General features: G+C 42.3%; 1 protein-coding gene across 1 annotated transcript in view; it reads right to left on the reverse strand.

Moving 5' to 3' along the window:
* The window catches only part of AKNAD1 (AKNA domain containing 1), a 159641-nt gene that overhangs the window by 25184 nt on the left and 107042 nt on the right, over window positions 1–27415 (reverse strand). Inside the window, exons 15-17 of the mRNA XM_077452713.1 lie at window positions 18807–18917; window positions 1694–1817; window positions 404–521 (exon numbers count right to left, since the gene is read on the reverse strand). Coding sequence (XP_077308839.1) covers window positions 404–521; window positions 1694–1817; window positions 18807–18917 — 353 coding nt within the window. The remainder of the gene's footprint in view (window positions 1–403; window positions 522–1693; window positions 1818–18806; window positions 18918–27415) is intronic.

A 27415-nucleotide genomic window follows, 5' to 3' on the forward strand; every position in this document is an offset into this window, starting at 1 on the left:
CTCTTCTTCTTCTTTTTTTTTTTTTTTAACTCATAATACTCTGTCAAGAGTTCACTCTAAATTTCATGTTTATTTGTAATATTAAGGTTTTATATTTATATATGGTTAAGTATATAAAGTTTAAATACTTTATTTATGAAAAAACAGGCTTAGCATGTACAATATTTGCTTATTTATATGAAGGAAATAAATGAAAATTCCATATAAGTTTGGCTTTTAAATGGCTTTTACATACAAAATAGCACAAGCTAAAATTTATAACAAGAAAGAATAACTAATTTATGTGATAAAACCTATACTCCACTGAAAAGTTTTTTTCTCCCCAAATATAAAATAGAGTAAATAATACATATTAATATTGAAAAAAAATTAAATTTTGACTTGTAAGTCATAACACTGTTACCTTTAAATCAGAATCTAGACGGCTCTCTTTTACATATGGCCAGTGTTTTCTCTGCAAGTTTGATGTAACTCGAGCAGCAAGCTGTGAATGACTTGAAGCTGAAGATTGCACACTGTACCTGCAACACAAACATTATGGATGTACAAACACTACAAAAACATTTTTCAGCAAGTGGTAAATGTACTCTAAAGCGGAGCTTTAGCAGAAGATAACTAGTGTGCAGAGTCTGCTGGCTGGAATTAATGTGAATAGATTATTTCAATACTGTACAATCTTTATTATGAGATGCTTCAAACATTGAACAACGCATGTCATGATGTATGACAATGTACATTGGGGGTTATTTACTAAAGGCAAATCCACTTTGCACTGCAAGTGCACTTGGAAGTAAAATCACTATAGATCCGAGAGGGACATGCAAGGAAAATAAAAAACAGCATTTTAGCTTGCACATGATTGGATGATAAAATCAGCAGAGCTTCCACTCATTTCAGCTCTACCCCTTAGATTTAGAGCAGCTGCACTTCCAAGTGCACTTTAAGTGCACTTTCAACTGCACTTGCAGTGCAAAGTGGATTTGCTCTTTATAAATAACCCCCATTGTGTTTCACTGAGTGAGCCCTAATAGCTAAATAAAACAAGTGTTTTATTAGTCCAATAATACTATACAACAAGCTCATTATTACAACAATAGAGGGTTTACCTACAAAAATTCATAATCCCCACAGTTATTAAGTGAATATTTTATTGATTGGTTTTAGATCTACTTTAATTTATTTGGGTAACCATGTTCCCAGAGAGGGACTGAAGGACTGTCTAACACTGCTGACTCATAATATAATTCTGTTTATGAATCAATAAAGAGAAACATTTGCCTTGAGCTCAGCTTTAAAATGTGAAAGTATGGGCTCTGCCCCAAAAGTAGCTTAAAGTCTACCACAATCATACAGACAAGCACTTAAGGGCTAAATTCAGTTAAAGCCAAATAATCCATCACTATGTTCTTGGGTTGTACGAGTTAAACAGTGCTTATAAAGTCTAAACAAATGCAGGGAAACCCACAAAGTTCATGGAGAAATAGTCCCCTGAGAAATGGGCCAAGGTAAAACCTTGGCACTATACAGCCATAATATTCCAACAATGTTGTCATACAATTTAAACTACTCCCACTTTTAGATCAATTTCAACAACCTCAAGCAAAACGTAAGAAATCTGGAATTGTTCATTCACACAATTAAGAGCATTACATTTATTAGAAGAGTGCCAATTTTTACATGCATTTCAATTTACCTGCTTAAATGCATATACTGTCTGTCCATATCATACTTGCTGAGATCTGGCCGGTTTGTAAGGCTTACTTGGTTTTGTAGAATTCTGGATCTAGATGCTCCATATGGCTTCTGTTTGTGCAATGCTGCAAAAACATAACAATATAGGCATATTACTACATTCTAAATACGCATTACAGAACATGACAAATGTTCCATTTTAACCACCTGCAAGATTAAAGAAAGCAAAGCAGGCTTTCATTTGCATGAATAGGCATTAAAATCCTTGATAGTTTCAAAAACTCCTATTTTCTAAATTTTCTAAATTGTACTCTTATAATATCACAGCACATCCCAAGGTAAAAAAAACACCCTATTCCCACCCTCCTAGCACTGACACAATATTTGATTTTAAAATAAAAGCCAACATCATCAGGAAGTGACGTGAGCACTGGAGTTGGGACCGTCCCTCGCTCTGGACCAGAAGAAAGAGGACCAGGGACCAATTAAGTCATGTGACTGGAGTTTTAGGTAAGTAATTGGGGCCTTTCAATATATATATTTTTTTAAATAAAAATATAGATTAGGTACAGGGGATGGGGTGGGCTAAGTTTTTTTCTCCTTGGAGATGAGCTTTAAAGCATATCTTAAACTTAAACTAAAACATTTTTTTTAATATTTTGAATAGAAAGTGGCTAAAACACCTTTACATTTTTTCTATCTCTGTCCCATTCAAGAGAATTTCCCTCGCTGTTGGTAGAAACAAAATTAAGCAAGGGGAGATCCTTCCAAAGTAAGGGGAAAGGCTCTCTTAGACAGTTGTCTCTGTTTAAGAGGAGGTTAAGTTAATAGTATTCTTTGTACTGTGGTGGTCAACTCCACCACGTTCTTCTGAGGCTATATAAACAAGGGGAGTAGTTATAGTTATGTATGTCTAATATAAGCTCTGCACTGTGATAAAGGAGGCTGCTAGCAGAATAGTTGATATGCAAAAACCCTATGAAACCATGAAGATAATCACCAGCAGTGCCACACAATCAGAGTGCAACAATTAATCACAAAGTGCAACAATTAGTCACATATCTATATAATGTGCAAAAATCAACCCTGGAGATGGCCTATTGGCTGAAACGCACTTTGGGGCAAAGATTTTATTGCTGATGTCACACCCCTGCATGATATTGGTCAGCAGCGGCTTTCTACAGTATGAGTTACAGCAGTTTTTAAATTAGTAAATATGTCTGTTTGTTTGGCATGCTATATACAGTATGTGATTCCCCAGGGTGAAATACTACACTATTACCACCTTTTCTTACTCTGGTGTGAGTTTCATCAGTATTGAGAGCTAGAGAGGAGAGTACTGTGGATGGGTGCATAGGCTACCTTGGATGATACCTATTTATGATGAGATGCTAAGCATGCTACACATTTTGTAGCACATTTTCTGGTGAGTGTTCATTTCATGAGGTGGTGGCTGGTGTTTTTTTACACTGGGAAGAGTCTGGCAATAATTTGAGTCATTGGTGGAGGAATTATAATAGATATGTTTTTGGACTATAAAGGAATTTTTTGCACTGTATGCCCTTTTAAACATACAGTAGTACACCCCTCACATTTTTGTAAATATTTTATTCTATCTTTTCATGTGATAACACTGAAGAAATTACACTTTGCTGCAATGAAAAGTAGTGAGGGTACATCTTGTATAACAGTGTCAATTTGCTGTCCCTTCAAAATAAATCAACATACAGCCATTATTGTCTAAACTGCTGGCAACAAAAAGTGAGTACACCCCTAAGTGGAAACGTCCCTACTGGGCCCAATTAGCCATTTTCCCTCCCCGATGTCATGTTACTGTTACAAGGTCTCAGGTGTGAATGGGGAGCAGGTGTGGTAAATTTGGTGTTATCGCTCTCACTCATACTGGTCACTGGAATATCAACATGGCACCTCATGGTAAAGAACTCTCTGAGGATCTGAAAAAAAGAATTGTTGCTCTACATAAAGATGGCCTAGGCTATAAGAAGATTTCCAAGACTAAAACTGAGCTGCAGCACAGCGATTAAGACCATACCGTGGCTTAACAGGACAGGTTCCACTCAGAACAGGCCTCGCCATGGTCGACCAAAGAAGTTGATTGCACATGCTCAGTGTCATATCCAGAGGTTGTATTTGGGAAATAGACATATGGGTGCTGCCAGCATTGCTGCAGAGGTTGAAGGGGTGGGGGGGTTAGCCTGTCAGTGCTCAGACCATACGCCGCACTCTGCATCTAATTGGTTTGCATGGCTGTCATCCCAGAAGGAAGCCCCTTCTAAAGATGATACACAAGAAAGCCTGCAAACAGTTTGCTGAAGACAAGCAGATGGATTACTGGAACCGTGTCCTGTGGTCTGATGAGACCAAGATAAACTTATTTGGTTCACATGGTGTCAAGCATGTGTGGTGGCAACCAGGTGAGGAGTACAAAGACAAATGTGTCTTGCCTACAGTCAAGCATGGTGGTGGGAGTGTCATGGTCTGGGGCTGCATGAGTGCTGTCGGCACTGGGAAGCTACAGTTCATTGAGAGAACCATGAATTCCAACATGTACTGTGACATACTAAAGCAGAGCATGATCCCCTCCCTTCAGATACTGAGCCACAGGGCAGTATTCCAATATGAAAATGAACCCAAACACACCTCCAAGATGACCTTTACCTTGCTAAAGAAGCTGAGGGTAAAGGTGATGGACTGACCAAGCATGTCTCCAGACCTAAACCCTATTGAGCATCTGTGAGGCATCCTCAAATGGAAGGTGGAGGAGCACAAGGTTTCTAACATCCACCAGCTCTGTGATGTCGTCATGGAAGAGTGGAAGAGGACTCCAGTCGAAACCTGTGAAGCTCTGGTGAACTCCATGTCCAAGAGGGTTAAGGCAGTGCTAGAAAATAATGGTGGCCACACAAAATATTGACACTTTGGGCCCAGTTTGGACATTTTCACTTAGGGGTGTACTAACTTTTGTTGCCAGCAGTTTAGACATTAATGGCTGTGTGTTGCGTTATTCTGAGGGGACAGCAAATTTACACTGTTATACAAGTTGCACACTCACTACTTTACATTGTAGCAAAGTGTCATTTATTCAGTGTTGTCACATGAAAAGATAGAATAAAATATTTACAAAAATGTGTGGGGTGTACTCACTTTTGTGAGATAGTGTATATACTTTATTTTTATTGTAATATTATACTGCACTTTAGGATTGATGTATTTATATTTATGTTGATATTTGCACTTTATATAGATATGGGACTCATTTTTGCTCTTTGTGATAAATTGCTGCATTCTGATTGTGTGGTGCTGCAGGTGATTATCTTTATAGTTATGTATGCCACTTCCTGGTTTATTGGTTCATTGAGAAAAGATCCTGGAAGGAGGAAGTGGAGAGAGAGAAGATCTCAGCCAGTAACATGTCCTGTCCATGCTACCAATACTAGATCAGGAAGAAGACTATAGCAGCTGGGACAGACTTGGTGTGCTATTGATCATAAACGTTTCCATGATTTTGCCTGTAATCACCATTATTTGGAATTATTTAAAGTGCTCTTCCACTTGTTTTTGTGTTTCATAGTGTAATGTAAGCCATCCATGTTAGGCCGCAGCACAACTTGAAGTACAAAAATCGAGGTTGGACTGAGGGAACATAGTCTGTTCAAGGCAGGATTCATGGTGGTTGAGTGATGAAGGGTTCTGATAGAGAGTTGGCCTGTAGGGTTTAAGACATATCCCTTCTGGGTGGCTTGGCTAATGTTACCAGCCCTCAACTGCAGGTCATGGACCCGCCTGGAACCATGAATTGGCAAGGCATAGGAAATGTTCATGTATAATATGTGGTTTCTGTCCTTGAAATATGGCAAAGTGTGCCATTTACCCTGTGAGTGTAATTGAGATCTGGTAGGAGGGCTTAAGTTATATGTTTTCCCCTCCTTTAATGCAAAACTGGATCCCTGACCAACAGCCCGGCTTGGACAACATAACGAATGGTAGTAGTCTTTTCCTCTGAGTAAGACCCCTAGAAAGCCACTGTGACTTCTGGTTGCTAGGGGTGCTTAGAACTAAAACAAAATGTTCTCATTGGAAAATTTTCTCTTTATTCCTGTTTCGGTGAAAACTTACAATTTTTGTTTTTCTTTCTTTTCAAATATTTTATTGAATATAATGCAATAAAAAGAGTCATACAATAGATTTATAGTTAAGTAGAATGTATAAAAGTGTGAAATGGGGCTTCTCAGTATATTAACAGGAGGTGAATACTATAATAACAGTCATGTAATTTGGGATATATTAGTTTAACACATTTTAGCTAAAGATAAACATGTATAAAGTTTAATAACTGGATTAGATACATAATAAAAATTGTAGTTTCAAAGTTTAGGGTTGGAGGAGATTTGGTATAATATAGGGTAAAAGAAAGTTTGTTACCAGGAAGGTATAGAGAGGTAAGTAGATAATTCAGGGCCAAGATCCAACCATGTGGCTTGGTTATTCCCATAATGATTCGAACATGGGAACTTTATCTAGTACGGTTGCCTCTGTTTTAGCGTGAATCATGGCTTGCGTTACTCTATGTTTGAATGATACCATGCATAAAGTGGGTGTTTTCCAGACTTTTGCAATATTTTGTTTGGCAGCCGTGGTTATCGATAATAGAAGTTTAAATTGGTGGTGAGTTAAAGTTTGAGGTTTATTATTCAGGAGTGCTACCGTAGGGTCTGGTTCTACTGTGGTTTTGAAAATGATAGAAAGAATTTTGAATATTTCTGACCAAAAAGCTCTGACTATGGGACAATCCCACCAAATGTGTAAGTGTGTGCCTAAGTCAGCACATCCTCGAAAGCAGTTAGCTGGGTATTGCGGGAGGAATTTTGAAATCCTAGCAGGTACTAAGTACCATCTAGAAAGCACCTTATAGTTAGTTTCTGAAGCTACTATATTTGGGGAGGCCGATCTAGTAGCCTGCCATATGCGAGTCCAGTTTAGTTTGTCTGGTTGAAGATTTAAATCATTTTCCCATTTAGATGTATAGGTTGGAGGGGAAGAGGTTGTATGCGATAATAGTTGGTTGTACAGATTTGAAATGAGCCCTCGTTTGTGAAGATCAGATTTGCAAGCTTGTTCAAAGAAAGTGAAGCTTGGGGTAGATGGATTTGAAGGAGTGTTTTGGATTAGAAATTGTTTTATTTGTAAGTATCTAAATGTTTCTTTTTGAGGTATAGCATGTGTTTTTTGTAATGCAGCAAAAGGGGTAATAGAAGAGGATTCATAAGAGTGATGAGAACGGGTTAATTCTGCATTTGACCAAGTAAGAAAAGATGATGGAGAAGTCCAGGCAGGATAGAAAGATGGGTTATTAAGGAAGGAAAGAAGGGGGTTATGTTCGGATTGGAGACCAAAACGAGCTCTTAGTCTGTCTCAAATTGAAAGGCTATGCTTAGTAATAGGGTTAGTAATTGCTCGGCGTTGTGCTGGTGGGAGCCAAAGAAGGTTTGCAGTTGATAAAGGATCACATTCTACTGATTCAATTATAACCCAAAGGGGAATTTCTTTTGTAGCGTGGTATTTAGGTAACATGGCTAATTGGGCAGCATAATAATATTTAGAGAAATTAGGAACGCTAAATCCACCACCAATACGAGGAGTGTGAAGGGTAGATTGTGGGAGGCGGGGCTTAAGTTTTCCCCAAATGAATTGGGAAACTTTCCTCTGTAATATGCGTAAGAAATATGCTGGAACCTGTATTGGAAGCACTCTGGAGAGATATAGGATCTTAGGAAGTAATGTCATCTTAATTACAGAAATTCTACCCATCCATGCCAATGGGAGAGAGGACCAGGTTTTCATTAATGTTGAGAGGTGAGTTAGCATGGAGGGGTAGTTTGCCGAATATAGATTAGTTGGGTTAGCTCTAAATATAATTCCAAGATAAGCAATTTGTGTTGATGACCATGTGAATGGGAGGGAGTCTTGCAATTGCGCCTGCAAGTCAGGTGGAATAGAAATGTTTAAGGCTTTGGACTTATGAGTATTTATTTTGAGTCCTGATATTGATTCAAATTTGGTTAGGATATCTATAAGATTTGGGGCTGAGGTAAGTGGTGAAGTTAGGAAAATAAGAACGTCGTCATACATACATAGTTTGTGTTGATAACCTCCTAGTTCGAGGCCTTTAATATTTATATTGGTGCGTATAAGCTGTGCGAGAGGTTCGATTGCCAAAGCAAATATAAGAGGGGAAAGGGGGCATCCTTGTCTGGTTCCTCTCTCAATGGCAAAGGATTCGGAACGGTATCCAGAATATGAAACATATGCTTTTGGCTTTTGATACAGAGAAGAGATCCAACCTCTAAATTGTGTTCCGAATCCCAATCGGATTAGGATGGAGTTGAGATAGGACCAAGAAATAGAATCGAATGCCTTTCTTATGTCTATTGAGAGGAAGCAGGTAGGTATACAACGGGATCTTGCTATGTGGGCTAGGAGGGTAGCACGGCGAATGTTATCACCTGCTTGTCTAGAGGGAATAAACCCTGTCTGATCTTTGTGAAAGAGGGAGCCTATTATTGGATTTAGTCGGTTAGAGAGGATCTTGGCTAGAATTTTAATATCTAAATTAAGTATTGAAATTGGTCTATAATAATTGGACCAAGAAGTGTCATCAGTGTTCGGTTTTGGAATCATGGCTATGGATGCTAATAAGGATTCATCACGAAAGGAATGGTTTGTGAGAAGGGAGTTAAAGGCCTCTACCATAAGGGGAGATAGTATAGTAGTAACATTTTTATAAAATATAGCTGAGAAACCATCAGGGCCTGGACGTTTGTGGATTTTCAGAGTTTTTATTGCTGTTTGGACTTCAAAATCTGAGATTGGTTTATCAAGAAGTTCTTTTTGAGCAGTCGAAAGGGAGGGGAGTTGTATAGAGGAGAGAAGGGTATCAAATTTTGCTTGGTCAAATTTATGAGTATCCCGGTATAGGTCAGTGAGTCCTTTACTAAACTTATGGATAATTTTGAGAGGGTTACTAGAATAATAATCTTTGGATAATTGGAGGCGGATCGGTTTAGGGGTATAGTTTGCCTTGCGTAGGGCTAAGGCTAAGAAAGTAGTCGGCTTATTGGCTTTCATATAAGTATGTGATTTTCGGAGAATCTTTTCAGCGGAGTCTGTTAAGAATAGGTCGAGTTCTAATTTGGCTTTTTCATATAATTGTTTATTTTGCTGTGAGGGTGAGTTTTGAAAATTCTCAGAGGCTTTATAAAAAGCATCATCAAGTTGTGCATGTAGTTGTTTTTGTTTTTTCCGATGATATGTTGCTTGGCTAATGCAGACCCCTCTGATAGATGGTTTAAGGGCTTCCCAAAGTGTCAAAGGGTTTGTATCTAAGGGATTGTTGTTAGCAAGGTAGTCTTGTATAGCATTTTCTATATCTTGTCTGTATTTAGGTTTGGTTAGTAGACTGTCATTTATACACCAGGTACGGTAATTAGGTCTTGGAATTAATGATGAAAAGGATGTCATTACAGCATCATGATCTGACCAAGAGCATGGTACAATTTGAGAGTTAAGGATAAGGGGAGAGGTACTAGTGTTTATAAGGAGATGGTCAATTCGAGAGAATTGTTCGTGAGGATGAGAATAGTGTGTATATTGTTTCCTTATAGGGTTATGTTCACGTCAAGTATCTAGTAAGGAATGCTGATTAAGAAGGTTTTGGTATGAAAGGCGCTGAGCATTTATTGGAGTCGGGGATTTGTCTAGGAATGGATATATCACTTGATTAGAGTCTCCACAGAGCGTTAGGGTACCAGTTTTATGTGTATCCACTAGTAAGAACAAGTGAGAGAGGAAGGACAATGGATTCTTATTCGGGGCATAGTAACAGACTATGGTAACTTCGCAGTCTAGCAAGTGGCCAGAGAGTAATAGGTATCATCCCTCGGGTCTTTAATTTCTTTTTTAAGTATAAACGGTGTGGTACGGTGAAAAGCTATTAAGACATCTCTCTGTTTGGTAGAGGCCAAGGCAGTATATGTCTGGGGGTATTGTTGACTGAAGAATTTTGGGAAGGATTGTGTTGAAAAGTGTGTTTCCTATAAACATACCACTTGTGATTTAAGCTTGGAAAAGTATTGGAACGCTTTAGTTCTCTTTGAGGGGGAGTTGAGTCCCTGTACATTGAGGGTTAGAATATTTAAAGTCATTTTTATGAAGAAGTGGAATATCAGGAGAGTTGTGGGTATTTGGTTAGGGCAAGGAAGGGTATATGGGGTAATGTAGATAGGAAATGAAAAGTATGAGTTGAATCTGGTAGTTGAAAGGGGTATGAAAAGCTTTGGTATAGAAAAAAGGGTGGCTCCTATGTGGAGCAAGTATTCAGTGGGTGGTAAAAATCACCAACCAATGGATACTGTAGGTCCAAAGAGTATCCGATTACAGCATCGGGTACTCGAGGATCAAGTTGAATGCACAGTACGTTATGACCAGGATTATGACAGCCATTCAAAATAGTCTATAAATTTGTAAACAAGCAAGTTTTTAGAACTATTATATAACTATACAATTATACTCGGTACATTAACAAAAGTACTAAAAAAAAAAAAAAATAATAATAAAAAAAAAGGTGTATGAAATAAAAATAGAATTAGTGAAGCATCTCTGAGGTCGATTTTAAGATGATTTATAGTGCTTGTCTCATTAATTATAGCTGTCCTGTACCCATTAATCAGAAGTAAAACCCCAGACAACAGGTCCAGGAGAGGATAATAATATATATAATTTCTTATGAAATGAAGGTGTTGCAAATATACTGAGTACTGGCACTATATTAGCATTTAAATTAAGAACGTTATATTATGTTAGGGTGTAAGACACATCGCAGTGTTATTTACTGATGATGTCACTGAATATATGATTTAAGGCAGAACATGCCCTAGGGGTTCTATATCACATATAAGAATATTAACATCAGTCCATCTGTTCTTCTTGAGCTGATGGAGGTGAAGTAGTACGGCACCTTTTATGCATACTGGGATGATCTGAAAGATTAGAAGTGTCCTGTGGTTGTTTAGGAGAGTTAGATGTTGCTCGACGTTTGGATCCTTCAGCTGTTCCCTCTGATGTTGACAGGCGAAGATCTTGAATTGCTTCAATGAGATCATCTTCCGTTTTACAGGTGAAGGTAAAACCTCGGTGAGAGAAGCGGACAGCAAATGGGAAGTTCCAGCGATAAGAGATGTGATGAAGTTGGAGAATCTGCAAATGTGGCTTCATCGCCTTTCTTTTCATTAGAGTTTGCTGTGAGAGGTCTTGAAAAATCAGATATTTATGCCCCTGAAAGATTAAGGAATCTTTACTACGGGCTGCTTCCATTATTTGTGCTTTAGTACGGAAGTAGTGTAATTTTATTACAATGTCCCTGGGGGGGCCATCCTCTTTTCTGGGAGCCAGGGTTCTATGAAACCTGTCCATTTCCAGGCGCTCTATAGGAATTGATGGGACTAATTCCTGGAAAAGCGCAGTAATAGTGGATTGGAGATCTTCTATAGCCTCAGGGATGCCACGGATACGAAGATTAGATCACCTGGCTCTATTTTCAAATTCCTCGAGTTGGCTGCTGAGGGAAGAATTTTCTTCCCTAAGGGCTTCTATTTCTTCTTTTTGATTATTTGTAATAACTTCCAATTCATCCATTCTCTGTTCTAGGACAGATGTGCGACGGCCCACCTCACGAATCTCTCGTGTAAGTCTCTCAGTAATTGTATCTGAGGTGTTTTGTAAAGCCTTTTGTAAAACTCTCTCAAATTGACACAATAAGTCAGAGCCAGGAGGAGAGTTCTGTAAAGTAATGGGAGTCATTCCAAAATCAAAATCTGTCTCACCTTTCTGTGTAGAGGGAGAAATCCTTATTTGTGTCTTTTTCTGTGAGGAAATATTGCAGGGGGATGATGTTCCCGCCATTTTAGCAGTAGTTCCAGTCAGCGATGTTTGGGCTTTTAAAGTTTTAGATTTAGATTTTTTCCCACTGTACATAGTATCAAAATGTGCCCTGATGTCTTAATGACAAATGTAACAGTTTTGTAAAGCGGTGTGCTGCTATAACTTGCCGTTATTAGCTGTCAGGTCCCTGTATCCACGGAGCTCTAAGCAGCCATATACTGCTCAGTTAGCCGCGCGCATGTGCCCAATTTTTGTTTTTCATCACTTTTTGGTCACCAAGACAGAGCTCACCAGGACAAACTGAAAGCGCGACTCTCTCTAGTGGAGGCACAGACAGCAAAATAAAATATGACATAGTCCTAACCCCTCATCACTATAGCCAAAGCAAAAAAAAAAAAAAGAAAGAAAATCGCACTGCATGTAAAATGTTCTGTGAAAGGGGGAGAGTCTGTTCTATTACAGGATTCTCTTGCACATTCAGAGATCCTGTTACATGCAAAACAACATTTTTTTCCATTCACAGCAATGGTAGTTTAGCATCAGGAATAGGGATGAGCCGAACACCCCCCGGTTCGGTTCGCACCAGAACTTTCGAACGGACCCCAAATTCGTACGAATGTTAGAACCCCATTGAAGTCTATGGGACTCGAACGTTCGAAATTAAAAGCTAAATGCTAATTTTAACGGCTAATATACAAGATACTGTCCTAAAAAGGGTTTGGGGACCTGGCTCCTGACCCAGGGGACATGGGTCAATGCCTAAAATGTTTTTAAAAATGTCCGTTTTGGCGGGAGCACTGATTTTAATGACGATTAAAGTGAAAAAAAAAAGTGAAATATTCCTTTAAATATGGTGCCTGGGGGGTGTCTGTAGTATGCCTGTGAAGTGCCACGTGTTTCCCGTGTTTAGAACAGTCCCTGCACAAAATTACATTAAACGGAAATAACACCATTTAAAACTGCTTGCGGTTTTAATGTTATATCTGGTTCCTGCAATATGGTTGAAAATCATTCAGAAAAATGGCATGGGTAGCCCTCCCTGCCCATTACCAGCCTATTTGGGTCTTGTACGCATATTAAGGGGAACCCTGTACCCATATTTAAAAAAGGAAATGTGTGTGGCCCCCAGGCCCTATATACTCAGAACAGCAGTATACAGGCGGTGCAAACAAGACAGGGACTGTGTAGGTTTGTTGTGTTAAGTTGAATCTGTTTGTAATTTTCAACTGGTACATTTTTAAAGTGTAGCTCCAGTCAAAAAAACTATTTTTTAAGCTTTTTGGAAAACATAGGGAAGGGTTATCACCCCTGTATAATTTGTTTTGTTGTCCATCTTTTTTCATCTCACTTACTGTTGTCTCCTTCCGTTTGCAAGTAGGAGATGTTTGTAAGTTGGATGTTTGAAAGTAGGGGCCTGCCCTATATGCTCTGCAGAAATGGCGGAACAAGGTGTTGGTTTTGCCACAACATTGTAAGCCCTCAAAGTGACTCTTGGTGGGCGCTGGAGCGCCCTGCTGTGAACGATTATATCAAGAATTGTAATTACATGCCATTGTTGAACAGTGGTAGTAAAATTGACCTTTGGTGGTTGTGGTGCTGGTGCCACAACACTATAAGTCCTCACCGTTACTCTGGGTGGGCACAGGAAGGGGCCCTCCTGTGAAATATTATATCAAGAATTGTAATTACATGTCCCTGTTAAACAGGGGCAGAAAAATTTGGCCTTAGGCACTGCTGCTGGTGCCACCACACTGCAACCTCTCCCATATACTCTAGTTATATTGCAGGAATTAGCCCTGCTGCAAAGTATTGCATCAAAAATTGTACTTAAACGCCCCTGTTAAACAGGGGCAGAAAAATTGGGCCTTAGGCACTGGTGCTGGTGCCACCACACTGCAACCTCTTCCATATACTCTAGTTTTATTGCAGGAATTAGCCCTGCTGCAAAGCATTGCATCAAAAATTGTAATTAAACGCCTCTGTTAAACAGGGGCAGAAAAATTGGGCCTTAGGCACTGGTGCTGGTGCCACCACACTGCAACCTCTTCCATATCCTCTAGTTTTATTGCAGGAATTAGCCCTGCTGCAAAGCATTGCATCAAAAATTGTACTTAAACGCCCCTGTTAAACAGGGGCAGAAAAATTGGGCTGATGGCATCACCCAGAACCAGAAATGTTCTTCCAACATATCAGCGGAGGAGGAAGAGGATAGACAATCAACATAACAGGACAGTCACTCAGCATCAGCATAGGCAGTCTTGAAGGGATGTGATATTTCAAAACAAATTATTCTGTTCCATCAGCTTCAGGTGCTTGGTAGCTGTGGGTGATCCAAGACTGATTCATCTTGATGAAGGTCAGTCAATCAACTGATTCGGTGGACAGGCGCACCCTGTGATCGGTAACAAAGCCACCAGCAGCACTGAAGGTGCGTTCCGAAAGAACGCTGGATGCAGGACAGGCCAGTAGCTCAATTGCATACTGTGCAAGCTCTGGCCAGTGATACATCCTCAAGACCCAGTAAGCCAGAGGATTTTCGGTGGGAAAGGTGTCCAAGTCTGACCTTGCCCCTAGGTATTCCTGCACCATGTAAATCAGACACTGGCGATGGGTGCTGGAACCGATCATACCTTGGGGCTGCGGACTAAAAAATTGTCTGAAAGCATCAGTCAGATGGCCACCTTCTCCACCGCTCCTTCTGACCGATGCCTCAGCAACACGTTGTCCAGGACCAGGAGTTTGTAACCTCCCAGTCTCTGGGAACGCGTTGCACAGACCTTTCTGCAAGGCCTCCCGGAGATGTCTCATCCTCTGCTCCCTCTGCGATGGCAAGATAAGGTCGGCAACCTTACCTTTGTACCGTGGATCAAGGAGAGTGGCCAGCCAGTAATGGTCCCTCTCCTTGATCCGAAGAATACGAGGATCCTTCCGCAGGCTTTGCAGGATCAGGGAGGCCATGCAGCGTAGGTTAGCTGAGGCATTCGGTCCGGAGTCCTCTGGGTCACTAAGGACAACATGATCCGCAGCTACCTCCTCCCAGCCACGTACAAGTCCACGTGTTTCTTGGGACTGTAAATCATCCCTACAAGACTGCTGCTGCTGCTGATGCTGAGTGCCAGCCTCCACCTCCATGCTGACACAATCATCCTCCTCCTCCTCTTCCTCCTCCTCATCCTTTTCCTGTGTGATGGGTGGTACAGCAGGAACACTGTCTGGATAAAGGGGGCCTTGAGAGGCAAGGAAGTCCTCCTCTTCCTGCCTCTGTTCTGCCTCAAGTGCCCTGTCCATTATTCCACGCAGCGTATGCTCCAAGAGGTGGACAAGAGGTACAGTGTCACTGATGCATGCACTGTCACTGCTCACCATCCTTGTGGCCTCCTCAAATGGTGACAGGACAGTGCATGCATCCCTGATCATGCTCCACTGGCGTGGTGAGAAAAAACCGAGCTCCCCTGACCCTGTCCTGGTGCTGTAGTCGCACAGGTACTCATTGATGGCCCTCTGCTGCGTGTGCAGCCGCTGCAGCATGGCCAACGTTGAGTTCCATCTGGTGGGCATGTCACATATAAGGCGGTTCTTGGGCAGGTTCAACTCCTTTTGGAGCTCAGCCAGCCGAGCACAGGCATTAAATGATCGGCGGAAATGCACATAGACTTTCCTGGCCTGCTTCAGGACATCCTGTAAGCCGGGGTACCTGCCCAAGAACCGCTGCACCACCAGATTAAGGACGTGAGCTACACAGGGCACATGGGTCAGTTGTCCCTGTCGGAGGGCGGAGAGGAGGTTGGTGCCATTGTCACAAACCACCATTCCTGGCTTAAGCTGGCGTGGCGTCAACCACCTCTCGGCCTGCCCCTGCAGAGCTGACAAAACATCCGCCCCAGTGTGGCTCCTGTCCCCCAAACAAACCAGCGCAAGCACGGCATGGCATCGTTTTGCCTGCGTACTTGCGTAGCCCCTGGAACGCCTACGAAGCACCGCTGGTTCTGAGGACAGAGCACTGGAAGAGGCCATGGAGGAAGAAGAAGAGGAGGGGGTGGAGGAGAGAGGTGTGTCACAACCAATAGTAGCATTTTGGAGGCGTGGTGGCGGAACAACCTCTAACACTACTGCACCTTGTCCTGCATCCTTCCCAGCTGCCAGAAGAGTGACCCAATGGGCCGTGAAAGACAGGTAACGTCCCTGTCCATGCCTGCTGGACCATGAGTCAGCGGTAATATGCGCCTTACCGCTGACCGCCCTGTCCAGCGAGGCAAGGACATTGCCTTCCACATGCCGGTAGAGAGCCGGAATCGCCTTCCGTGAGAAAAAGTGGCGTTTGGGGACCTGCCACTGAGGAACCGCACATTGTACAAACTCACGGAAGGGGGCCGAGTCTACCAACTGAAAAGGCAGCAGTTGAAGTGCTAGCAATTTAGCCAAGCTAGCATTCAACCGCTGGGCATGTGGATGGCTGGGAGTGAACTTCTTTCGCCGGTCCAGCAGCTGGGGCAGGGACATTTGCCTGCTATAATCGGATGTGGGTGTACCGCTAGCAGAGTTCCCGGAAGCACTTGGCTGTGACACACCTAATTCTACACCTTCATTCCTCTCAGAGCAGGTTTCAGAGAGGACTGAAGGTCTAGTGGGGTTGGAGATGCCAGCTGATGAGGAGCAAGGAGAGGTCTGCTTTGTTCTTTGTTGTGGGTCTTTGAGGTACGCTTGCCAACGAGCTGCATGGCAGGTCAACATATGTCTGGTCAAGCATGTGGTGCCCAAGCGGCTGATGTTTTGGCCACGCGAGATACGCTTGAGACATATGTTGCAAATAGCAGCGGTGCGATCTGATGCGCTTGTCTCAAAAAAGGCACGCACACCAAGAACTTTTAGAATAACGCGCAGAGGCAGCGTCCTGCACAGGCGGAGCTCTGCGGTGTGATTCAGTCGGTGTGCTGCCCCTAAGCTGGCCCCCGGAGGGCATCCTGCCTCGTTGGACATGTGCCTCCTCCTCCTCCTCTCTCCTTCCAGGCACCCACGTGGAGTCAGTGCCCTCATCATCCCCTCCCTCTTCATCGCTGTAGCAAACCTGGCAGTATGCTGCAGCTTGTGGAACATGACTGCCAGATTGCTGTCCTTCTTGAGCATCCCCTCTCTCTGCGCTCACGCTACTGCCTTCCTCTAGCTGAGTGTCATCATCAGAGCCCACAAAACACTGGGCATCCTCCTGGAGCATGTACCCAACACTGTGCTCAAAGAGTTCAGGAGACTTCTCAGGAGGACGTGGTGGGTCTAGGGAAGGAGTCACTGATGATGACATTGAGGCCGCGTACACACGCGGGGACTGTTCGCCCAACTTTGTCCGTCAAACAGTTTCGGCAAACAGTCCGCTCAAAATTAGCATGGACGGACATGGCCACACACGACGGACGAACAGTTTGCTGAAACCGTGCGCGATGACGTGAACGGCACGTACGATGGGACGAAAAATACGACGTCCTATACACTGCATTATAACTTTCGGCGTGTAAATCCTTTCTGAGCATGCGCGGAACTTAGTTTGACGAACAAGCTACACACGAGGGGACTGTTCGCTGAAACAAGGTTTCAGCGGACAGTTTTTCGGAATTTCCAAAAAACCTTGTTCAGCGGACTGTTCGCTGAAACTGTCCGCTGAAAGCCCACACACGAGCAGACTGTTTGCCGAAACACTGTTCAGCGGACAAAGTTGGGCGAACAGTCCCCGCGTGTGTACGCGGCCTGAGAGGAGGGAAGACGATGCGTTGGCAGCTGCTTTGCTAGTACCCTGAGACTGGGTGAGAGAGGATGAGGAGGATGAAGAGGGCTTGGTCATCCACTCTACCAAGTCGTTGGCATGTTACGGCTCAACATGTTCAGCTGCCGAAAAGAAGGACAAGCGTGTCCCATGGCCACGTGCTGATGACAATGCACCGCGTCCACAACCAGCACTGTTGTCTCTAGACACAGAGCCTGCTTGCCCTCTTTTATCTGCTCGCGCCTGTCTGCCTCTCCTTGCTGGCCTTCCAGACATGGTAATGGCCTGAAGGGAGTTGGGTAAAAAAGCAGTTGGGTAGTGTATATTGTGCTAGAGGCACACAACACCCACTAACTCCTGCAGATGCCTTTATTATAGAACACCAGAGATAAAGGGGTATATACAGATTTATACTGTGCTGTGCTGGAGGCACACACAACTTCCAATAACTCCTGCAGATGGCAAGTGGTCTCAAATAGAGAAGAGCTATGTAGGTGGATATAGCAGTATGTACTGGGTACAGAGCACGCAGACAGCACGCACAAGCTCCTAACACTACTGACTGCAAGCTCTATTATAAAAGATAGATCACTAGCTATATAGGTGAGGTGAATATAGCGGTGTATACTGCGGTCAGGGCACGTAGATAACAACCACTACACAACAGCAAGATCGAAAATCGTCCGAAAACGATCGGTGTGTACTGTGTTGAAGGTACACAGAACACCCACTAACTCCTGCAGATGCCTTTATTGTAGAATAAACGATCGGTGTGTACTGTGTTGAACACACGCCAACACACTACACAAGGCCGCCGCGCTGGCGGCCTTATATAGTGTGGGGCGTGCACTACACAGCCTGAGCTATGATTGGCCACAGGCATCCTGCCTGTGGCCAATCATGGCTCTCCTCGCTGCTGGCGCTGCGATTGGCCAAGCATGCGGGGTCACAGTGCATGCTTGGCCAATCATGAGCCAGCAATGCACTGCGCCATCGCAGTGCATTGTGGGCCGTGAGCGCCACACGAATTTGGCGCGAACGGACCAAAATGTTCAGACTTCGCCGAACGGACGAACAGCCGATGTTCGAGTCGAACGTATGTTCGACTCAAACACGAAGCTCATCTCTAATCAGGAAGAGGACCAGGCATCCTGCCAAGATTTAATTGAATGCATGCCTGAGAAGTGGGTTATATTTGTTGTATGTGCTGGGATTAAGAATTCTGGTGCTGTACAGTGATATTGGGGCAATATGTAACCAAACAAGACTCTACTAAGAAGCAGGTTCACAATAAAACACATTTGATTAAATATCAGGAACCAATGTTCAATTACTCAGTAAATACCCAATGAAGAGGCCTGGGTAAGATTAGACTATGAACACATAAAAGCTTGAAATGTTTTACCTTTGTCTGTCATTAATATGTTTGAGTTCAGCAATGTACTTTGATTTCCAGCAGAAAATCTTCCGTTTTTGTATTTGTTCCAAGATGCACTTGATACTATAGGGGTGAAACCTGAAAAAGAAAATCCACATAAATGTAATACCAGTAGCTAATATAAAGTAAGACGATAATGTTCAGTTTGGGTTAGACTGACACAAAGAAATTAATGTAAACTGAAACATGGAGTTTAAAGCGGAGTTCCACCCAAAAGTGGAGCTTGTGCTCATCTGATTCCTTTCTCACTCCGGTGCCACATTTGGCACCTTTTGGGGGAGAGCATACCTGTCTTTTACAGGTCTCCTATCCCCACTTCCGGGAGCCTGTGCTGTGGCCCTTGACATCACTGCTCAGCTCCCTCCTATTTCCCCCACCACCGGGAGAGAGAAGTGGAGTACCAGGAGAGAGAAGTGGAGTCTTGCGCATGCACCATAGGGTGACGCCGTAAGGCTACACTGCCGAGTTCTCTCAACCGCAATGGCGGCAGCAGCACCCGGCAGGTGATGGAAACATCAGCTGCAGGTGCCGACATCACTGGAATATTATATATTTTTTTTTGTATATCGTCTCATACATACTCTGGTGTGTTTTCCGTTGGGTCACTTGGGGTGTGGCTGTATTCCCTTGTTCTATTGTTTGTGTCTGCCTTGTGAGGAAAGTATTATGGGATGTATGTCTATGTGATTAGATGTGAGGGGGGGGGGGAATTCCTCCAGCAGCCCCTCCCAAAGACAGTCTACTGATGATAAATTGACTATACCTGTGTCATGCTACTGGTGGAGGTAAAGTCTACCCTGCCCTGTTTCATTATGCAAAGGAGGGGGCCTTGTCTTCTGTGTGTATCTGTGTTCAAATAAATAGTTCTTGAGCCAGCAGCCAAAATTAGTACTGCCTAGTTTGTAGTTGCAAGCGTTTGGAAGAGCTAATATCTATATTCAGACTGGAAGGAAGCGGTATATGACGAAAGCACTAAAGTATAGTGTTTTGGATGTTTCATTACAATGTGTGAGTAAAGCCATGTGTCCCAATACTTTTGGCAATATAGTGTATATCTCAGTTTGCTAAATCACTTGTGGTGTTTTTTTTTTTTTGTTTTTTTTTTGTTTTTTGCGAATTCTGTCAGATTGAAATAGATCTGTCCTATTGTGCGGGAGTGTAGGGCATTTATTTTACTTATAACAGCCTGCGGTGATACATGCACTGAAAGTAAACAGAAGCATCATATGTTTCAAGAGAATATTTTAAAATGCATTGAAACATGACTAACTTGCACCCAAGTTGCATAATGATGACTATTTAACCTATTCTTTTGTTTTTATGTGATTTTAATGATTTTTAAAAATAAAATGTGTATGATTTTTATAATCTGTGTACTGATAACTGTGTCTTAACAGTCCCATTCCAAACTGATTTTCAAAGGTATGAAGAGTTTGAGGGCGCAGGGGGATGGTTCGCCAGAGCATGAAGCCTTTAGCGACAATCCATATCCAGATTTCGACTCTGGGGAAGAAGATTTGGAAGTTGAGTCATTTGATTTTACCCTGGTTCCTACTTTCATATTGGCAGAGAAGCAAGCAATTGAATAGGAGGAAGATTCTCCATCACCACAGGAGCATAAGAAGTATTACCCAAACTTAAGAAGGAAACTCCCAAAATTTCCTCTAATGCCAGAGATGTAGAAGTGTATGGAGAGTGGGTTAAGCCAGACAGGAAGTGGATTGTTCAGAACAGGCTAAATAAATTGTACCCGTTACGACCATCTGATTTGGAGTCCTGTGAGATGCCTCCGAAGGTGGACTCCTCTTTACAGCATCTGGCTAGGCATATTACTCTTCCTTAGGAACAAATGTTCTTCTTTTAGGACACCATGGAAAGAAGAGCAGATTCAGACATTAACAGGGACTTTTCCATAGCGGGAGCTGTTTGCAGGCCTGCAGTTGCTTTCATTTCAATTGCAAAAGCCATGAGGGTTTGATCGTCTAAAGTAGAGTCGGTTCTTAGCTCACACCCAGAGGAAGATTCAGTGGGCTCAAGTCAGCAAGGTATAAAGCTTTCGGCAAGTTTATATAAGCAAGCGCAGTGTTCTATACCATTTTCAGGGGGAACTCTCTTTGGGAAAATTTTGGAGGACACTATATGCCAGGTGACTGGAGTGAAATCTGCTCCCCTAAGAATGGAAGCAGCATTTTGAGTTCTTTTGTGTGAACAGTCAAACAGTTCAAAGGTTCATACTTCTCCTGCCCAAGCAAGGATTACTACCCTTTTCTGTGGCATGCTGGCTGCAATTTCTTCAGGGGCCAGTCTAAGGACGCTCAGCCCTCTAAACCAACAGGAAAATCCTTCTAATGATCTGCCTGCCAAGAGACTGCAGGTGGAGGCAAGGCTGGCCCGTTTTGGTGAAATCTGGGCAGACAAAATTTTGGATTCCTGGCTTCTAAGGGTAATACGCAAGGGATTTCACCTGCAATTCCAGAACCCTCCTCCAAGGTCTCTCTTTGTATCAACAAAAGTTCCAGCATCTGCAGAGAAATTGTAATTTCTGGAATTACAACAAAAGTTTCACCAGTGCTAAACTGCGAAGATGTAGAAGGAGTGAACCATTAATTGGATGTGAACTGAACCCAGTGCAGCTTACCAGATAACATAACTGGAAACTGGAAGATATGACATACAACACAAAAGGATTTTCATTTACCTCTTATGCTGGACCCTGAGTTTTCAACCTGTCTATGACCCATTACCCTGGATCATAGTAACATCAGATGCCAGTCTCCAGGGTTGGAGGCCCATTGTCAGAATGCCATTCCAATCTGTTTCTAGCTAAAAGCAGCCAGAGAGGCGCTGAAAGGATCCCTACCCGTCATACAGAGCCAAAGCTTTTGCTGGATACCTAGACAGCTGTCTCACATACAGTGTATTGAAGCAAAGAGGGACAAAGCTTCTTCACACAATGTCAGAAATCTTTGTGTTATCAGAGATTGAAAATAGCCAGGGGAAGGGGAGAAAGGTGGAAAAGGAACCCAAAGGGTCTGGAAAAGGGATTTTTCAGCGAGGAACACCCATGTAATAGAATAATTTAAATTCTTTATTTATAAACCATTCCACCCACAATAGAAATGTATAAGTATCGAAATACCTCCACCAATAATTCTAAAATAACGTTGTCATTATCATTATACAGACACACACCACACACAGACCCCTCCTACACTCAGACTCCCTAAAGTAGCCGGCTTCCAATTAGGCTTGAAAAATGAATAAACGGGTAATTAGCTACAGTGCCTTGCGAAAGTATTCGGCCCCCTTGAACTTTTCAACCTTTTGCCACATTTCAGGCTTCAAACATTTTGTGAAGAATCACCAACAAGTGGGACACAATTGTGAAGTAGAACGAAATCTATTGGAGTTTTGAAACTTTTTTAACTAATAAAAAAAATGAAAAGTGCGGCGTGCAAAATTATTCAGCCCCCTTGCGTTAATACTTTGTAGAGCCACCTTTTGCTGCGATTACAGCTGCAAGTCGCTTGGGGTATGTCTCTATCAGTTTTGCACATCAAGAGACTGAAATTCTTGCCCATTCTTCCTTGCAAAGCTCGAGCTCAGTGAGGTTGGATGGAGAACGTTTGTGAACAGCAGTTTTCAGCTCTTTCCACGGATTCTCGATTGGATTCAGGTCTGGACTTTGACTTGGCCATTCTAACACCTGGATACGTTTATTTGTGAACCATTCCTTTGTAGATTTTGCTGTATGTTTGGGATCATTGTCTTGTTGGAAGATAAATCTCTGTCCCAGTTTCAGGTCTTTTGCAGACTCCGACAGGTTTTCATCCAGAATGGTCCTGTATTTGGCTGCATCCATCTTCCCCTCAATTTTAACCATCTTCCCTGTCCCTGCTGAAGAAAAGCAGGACCAAACCATGATGCTGCCACCACCATGTTTGACAGTGAGGATGGTGTGTTGAGGGTGATGAGCTGTGTTGCTTTTACGCCAAACATATCGTTTTGCTTTGTGGGCAAAAAGTTCAATTTTGGTTTCATCTGACCAGAGCACCTTCTTCCACTTGTTTGGTGTGTCTCCCAGATGGCTTGTGGCAAACTTTAGACGAGACTTTTTATGGATATCTTTGAGAAATGGCTTCTTCTTGCCACTCTTCCATAAAGGCCAGATTTGTGCAGTGTATGACTAATTTTTGTCCTATGGACAGACTCTCCCACCTCAGCTGTAGTTCTCTGCAGTTCATCCAGAGTGATCATGGGCCTCTTGGCTGAATCTCTGATCAGTCTTCTCCTTGTCTGAGCTGAAAGTTTAGAGGGACGGCCAGGTCTTGGTAGATTTGCAGTGGTCTGATACTCCTTTCATTTCAAAATGATCGCTTGCACAGTGCTCCTTCGGATGTTTAAAGCTCGGGAAATCTTTTTGTATCCAAATCCGGCTTTAAACTTCTCCACAACAGTATTACGGACCTGCCTGGTCTTCATGATGCTCTCTGCGCTTTCAACAGAACCCTGAGACTATCACAGAGCAGGTGCATTTATACAGAGATTTGATTACACACAGGTGGATTCTATTTATCACCATCAGTCATTTAGGACAACATTGGATCATTCAAAGATCCTCGCTGAACTTCTGGAGTGAGTTTGCTGCACTGAAAGTAAAGGGGCCGAATAATTTTGCACGCACCACTTTTCAGTTTTTTATTTGCTAAAAAAGTTAAAATTATCCAATAGATTTCGTTCCACTTCACAATTGTGTCCCACTTGTTGGTGATTCTTCACAAAAAATTAAAATTTTATATCTTTATGTTTGAAGCCTGAAATGTGGCAAAAGGTTGAAAAGGTCAAGGGGGCCGAATACTTTCACAAGGCACTGTATAAAGATAAAAGCACCAAAAAGTTTACATTTTTCTTCAGCTTTAGGTAGCAGCCTCTGTTGAAAAATAATTGATGTCAGTCCTGCCTGTGTACGGTGAAGTAAAAGGGATCACGGATGAAAAAGGACAGCTGAAATATATTCAGAGTAAATCCTTGAAAATAGATGGAATGCTCTCTTAGTTGCACAAATGTAGAGAATCAGGAATGCCACTCTATAGCAGTAATATTTGTAATATTTGTAACATCAGGTCTTGCAGATTAAGATAAGATTTTGCGGGTTTTGCAGATTAAGATAAGTAGAAAGATGGATTTGCTTGAGTAATTCCATAGTTGTTCAAGGACAGTAACAAAGTTACAAGTAGTTAGTCTAGCCAGAACTATTCGTAGTCTTCAGCTAACTCGAACCACACTGCTCTGTACACGCTTCCACTTGCAGACACGCCAGGCACCTTAGCTGTTCGGCGCTGGGAGCGGAGCCTGTGTGATTAGGCTCAAGGCGGTAGCTTAACTAGCAGCAGCCGTATGCCGCTCACCAGGTATGTGAACGTTTTTCAAAGTCCGTGCAAATCTCTGTATAGAGATAATATAAGGAGTGGCTAGTTCACTACCTGGAGATATATGTCATCTCATCCGCCAATGCTGCTGGCCCTTCAGTTGCTGCAATTATTATAAGTCCAATACATCCATCATGTTCCCGAAAAATCATCTATTCACCGGGCAGGTATAGGGAGGGGGGGGGAATAGGTCCGTGGTGGGTGCTGTAGATGTAGGGGCGTCTAGCTGACGCGTTTCAAACGACAGGCGATTTTCATCAGAGCTAAAAGAACAATGGATAGCATGCAACTAAATAGTCAATCAATCAATTAGTCTAATTAGAGACAGCGTAATCCAATCAGACTGCCCACATTCATAAATTAACCCTAAATACTCGTGAATGCTGTGTGATCGCTAGTCCTTGTAGCGCCATGATCCAAAGAAAACCACACACACACCTATGAATATTATATAGTTACATAGTTATAGTTAGTAAGGTCGAGTAAAGACACCAGTCCATCCAGTTCTATCCATCGCACACCCACATCGGTCCCTACCCTCAAGGAGCCCACAATCCAAGGTCCCCATTCATATACTAGGGCCAATTTTGGACAGAAGCCAATTAACCTACTTGCGTGTCTTTGGAGTGTGGGAGGAAACTGGAGTACCCGGAGGAAACCCACGCAGGCACAGGGAGAACATGCAAACTCCAGGCAGGTAGTGTTGTGGTTGAGATTCAAACCAGTGACCCTTTTTACTGCTAGGTGAAAGTGCTAACCACTACACCAAAATATATATATATCAAAACTTGTGGAGATAAACTAATTTACACTGAGCATAAAGTTATAGAGTAATGAACACTGCTTGCATTATCAGGGGAGAAACTATACTTATCTCAAAGAATGCCTACCAAACTTAAACACATAAATGACCAGAAGTACCAAGATCGGCATGTAAAGACAATATACCTACATTATTTAGTTCACTCTAATATTTGCCTTATTGCTTATAGATTATTATCAAGTCCTCTCCAAGGCAAGCATTATTAAAAAGCAATTTATAGGAAAGTGGATGGACCAGGAGGGGAATAGAGAAATAAGCAGATTGATAATTAATTTACAGAGGATAGAAATAATGAAAAGAAAGGGGAATTTGGATCAAAAGGTATACAATTATATTAATATACAGAAAATGAAGAATAGGCACATGTTAGAACCACAAAGGGATCCAGCCTTAGATGCCAGTATATAAAACAACCAACATAAATGCGTTCACGTAATTTAGGACTCCAGAAAAACAGAACGATTGCACTCATTGTTTAAACCGGCAGGCTGGAGAGAATTTAAGAGGTAAATCCACATATTGTAGAGGCAAGTCTTCCATTTGTAAATATGTAGAGAGGACGGACGTGTTCACCGATGCTGATGGCAAACAACATTTTAAAATGAAAGAATTTATTAACTGCTCCACCACACGGGTGATCTATACGATCACCTGCCCCAGTGGCAAAATATATGTGGGCAAAACGAAAAAGACAACTCAGGGTCAGAATCAGCGAACACGTCCAGAGTATCCTCAATAAAGATGACAAATGACCACTTCCTCTACACTTTCTCAAGGTACATGGGGGTGACCCTAGTGGTCTTCAGATTAAAAAGTATCTACAGATTGAATCTGCCCCTCAGGAGGGGAGATTTTGACTGAATACTGTACCAAAAGGAAAAAATTTGAATTTACCTCAAATTCTCTTTGGATTGCTTTGAATCAAGGTGCAACGAAGACTAGTGTTCACACAGCTTTCACAAGTACTTATGGTTAATTTATGAATGTGGGCAGTCTGATTGTATTACGCTGTCTCTAATTAGACTAATTGTTTGACTATTTAGTTGCATGCTATCCATTGTCCTTCTAGCTCTGATGAAAATCGCCTGTCGATTGAAACGCGTCAGCTAGATGCCCCTACATCTACAGCACCCACCCACGGACCTATAACCCCCTCCCTCCCTATACCTGCCTGGTGAATAGTCGATTTTCCTGGAACACGATGGATGTATTGGACTTATAATAATTGCAGCAACTGAAGGGCCAGCAGCATTGGCGGATGAGATTATATATATCTCCAGGTAGTGAACTAGCCACTCCTTATATTATCTCTATACAGAGATTTGCACGGACTTTGAAAAAGTTTCACATACCTGGTGAGCGGCGTACGGCTGCTGTTAGTTAAGCTTCCGACTTGAGCCTAATCACACAGGCTCCGCTCCCAGCGCCGAACAGCTGAGGTGCCTGGCGTGTCTGCCAGTGGAAGCGTGTACAGAGCAGTGTGGTTCGGGTTAGGTGAAGACTTTGAATAATTCTGGCTGGACTAACTACTTGTAACTTTGTTACTGTCCTTAAACAACTACAGAATTACTCCTGTCCTCGGAATCCTTTGATATTTTGTCCTCTAGCCTACACATCCATAGTCTAGCAGTATCAGGAAGCCAGCAAGTGAGGTAAGCTCTCACTAGTGCCTACTGACAGTTTCCTGTATAAGTGAAGCAAATCCATCTTTCTACTTATCTTAATCTGCAAAACCCAATGTTACAAATATTACTGATATAGAGTGACATTCCTTATTCTCTACATTTTTGCAACTAAGAGAATGTTCCATCTATTTTCAAGGATTTACTCTGAATATATTTCAGCTGTCCTTTTCATCCGTGATCCCTTTTACTTCACCGTACACAGGCAGGACTGACATCAATTATTTTTCAACAGAGGCTGCTACCTAAAGCTGAAGAAAAATTAAACATTTTGGCACTTTTATCTTTATAGCTGCTAATTACCTGCTTATTCTTATAATTAGAAGCCAGATACTTTAGGGAGTCTGATTGTATGAGGGATCTGTGTGTGGTGTGTGTCTGTATAATGATAATGTCATTATTTTAGAATTATTGGTGGAGGTATTTTGATACTTATACATTTCTATTGTGGGTGGAATTGTTTATAGGTGTTCCTCGCTGAAGAATCCTTTTTCCAGACCCTTTGGGTTCCTTTTCCACATTTCTCCCCTTCCCCTGGCCTTTTTGTTATTTATAATCTTTAACAATTAGGCATTAGGTAATTTGTCTTTGGAGGGTGTAGTACTATTAATTCATTATCGTTAGATATAAATACACTACCTG

The sequence above is a fragment of the Lithobates pipiens genome, unplaced genomic scaffold (genome assembly GCF_037356315.1).
Source record: "Lithobates pipiens isolate NorthernLeopardFrog02 unplaced genomic scaffold, aLitPip1_a1.2 Scaffold_23, whole genome shotgun sequence".
Taxonomy (NCBI): Eukaryota; Metazoa; Chordata; class Amphibia; order Anura; family Ranidae; genus Lithobates; species Lithobates pipiens.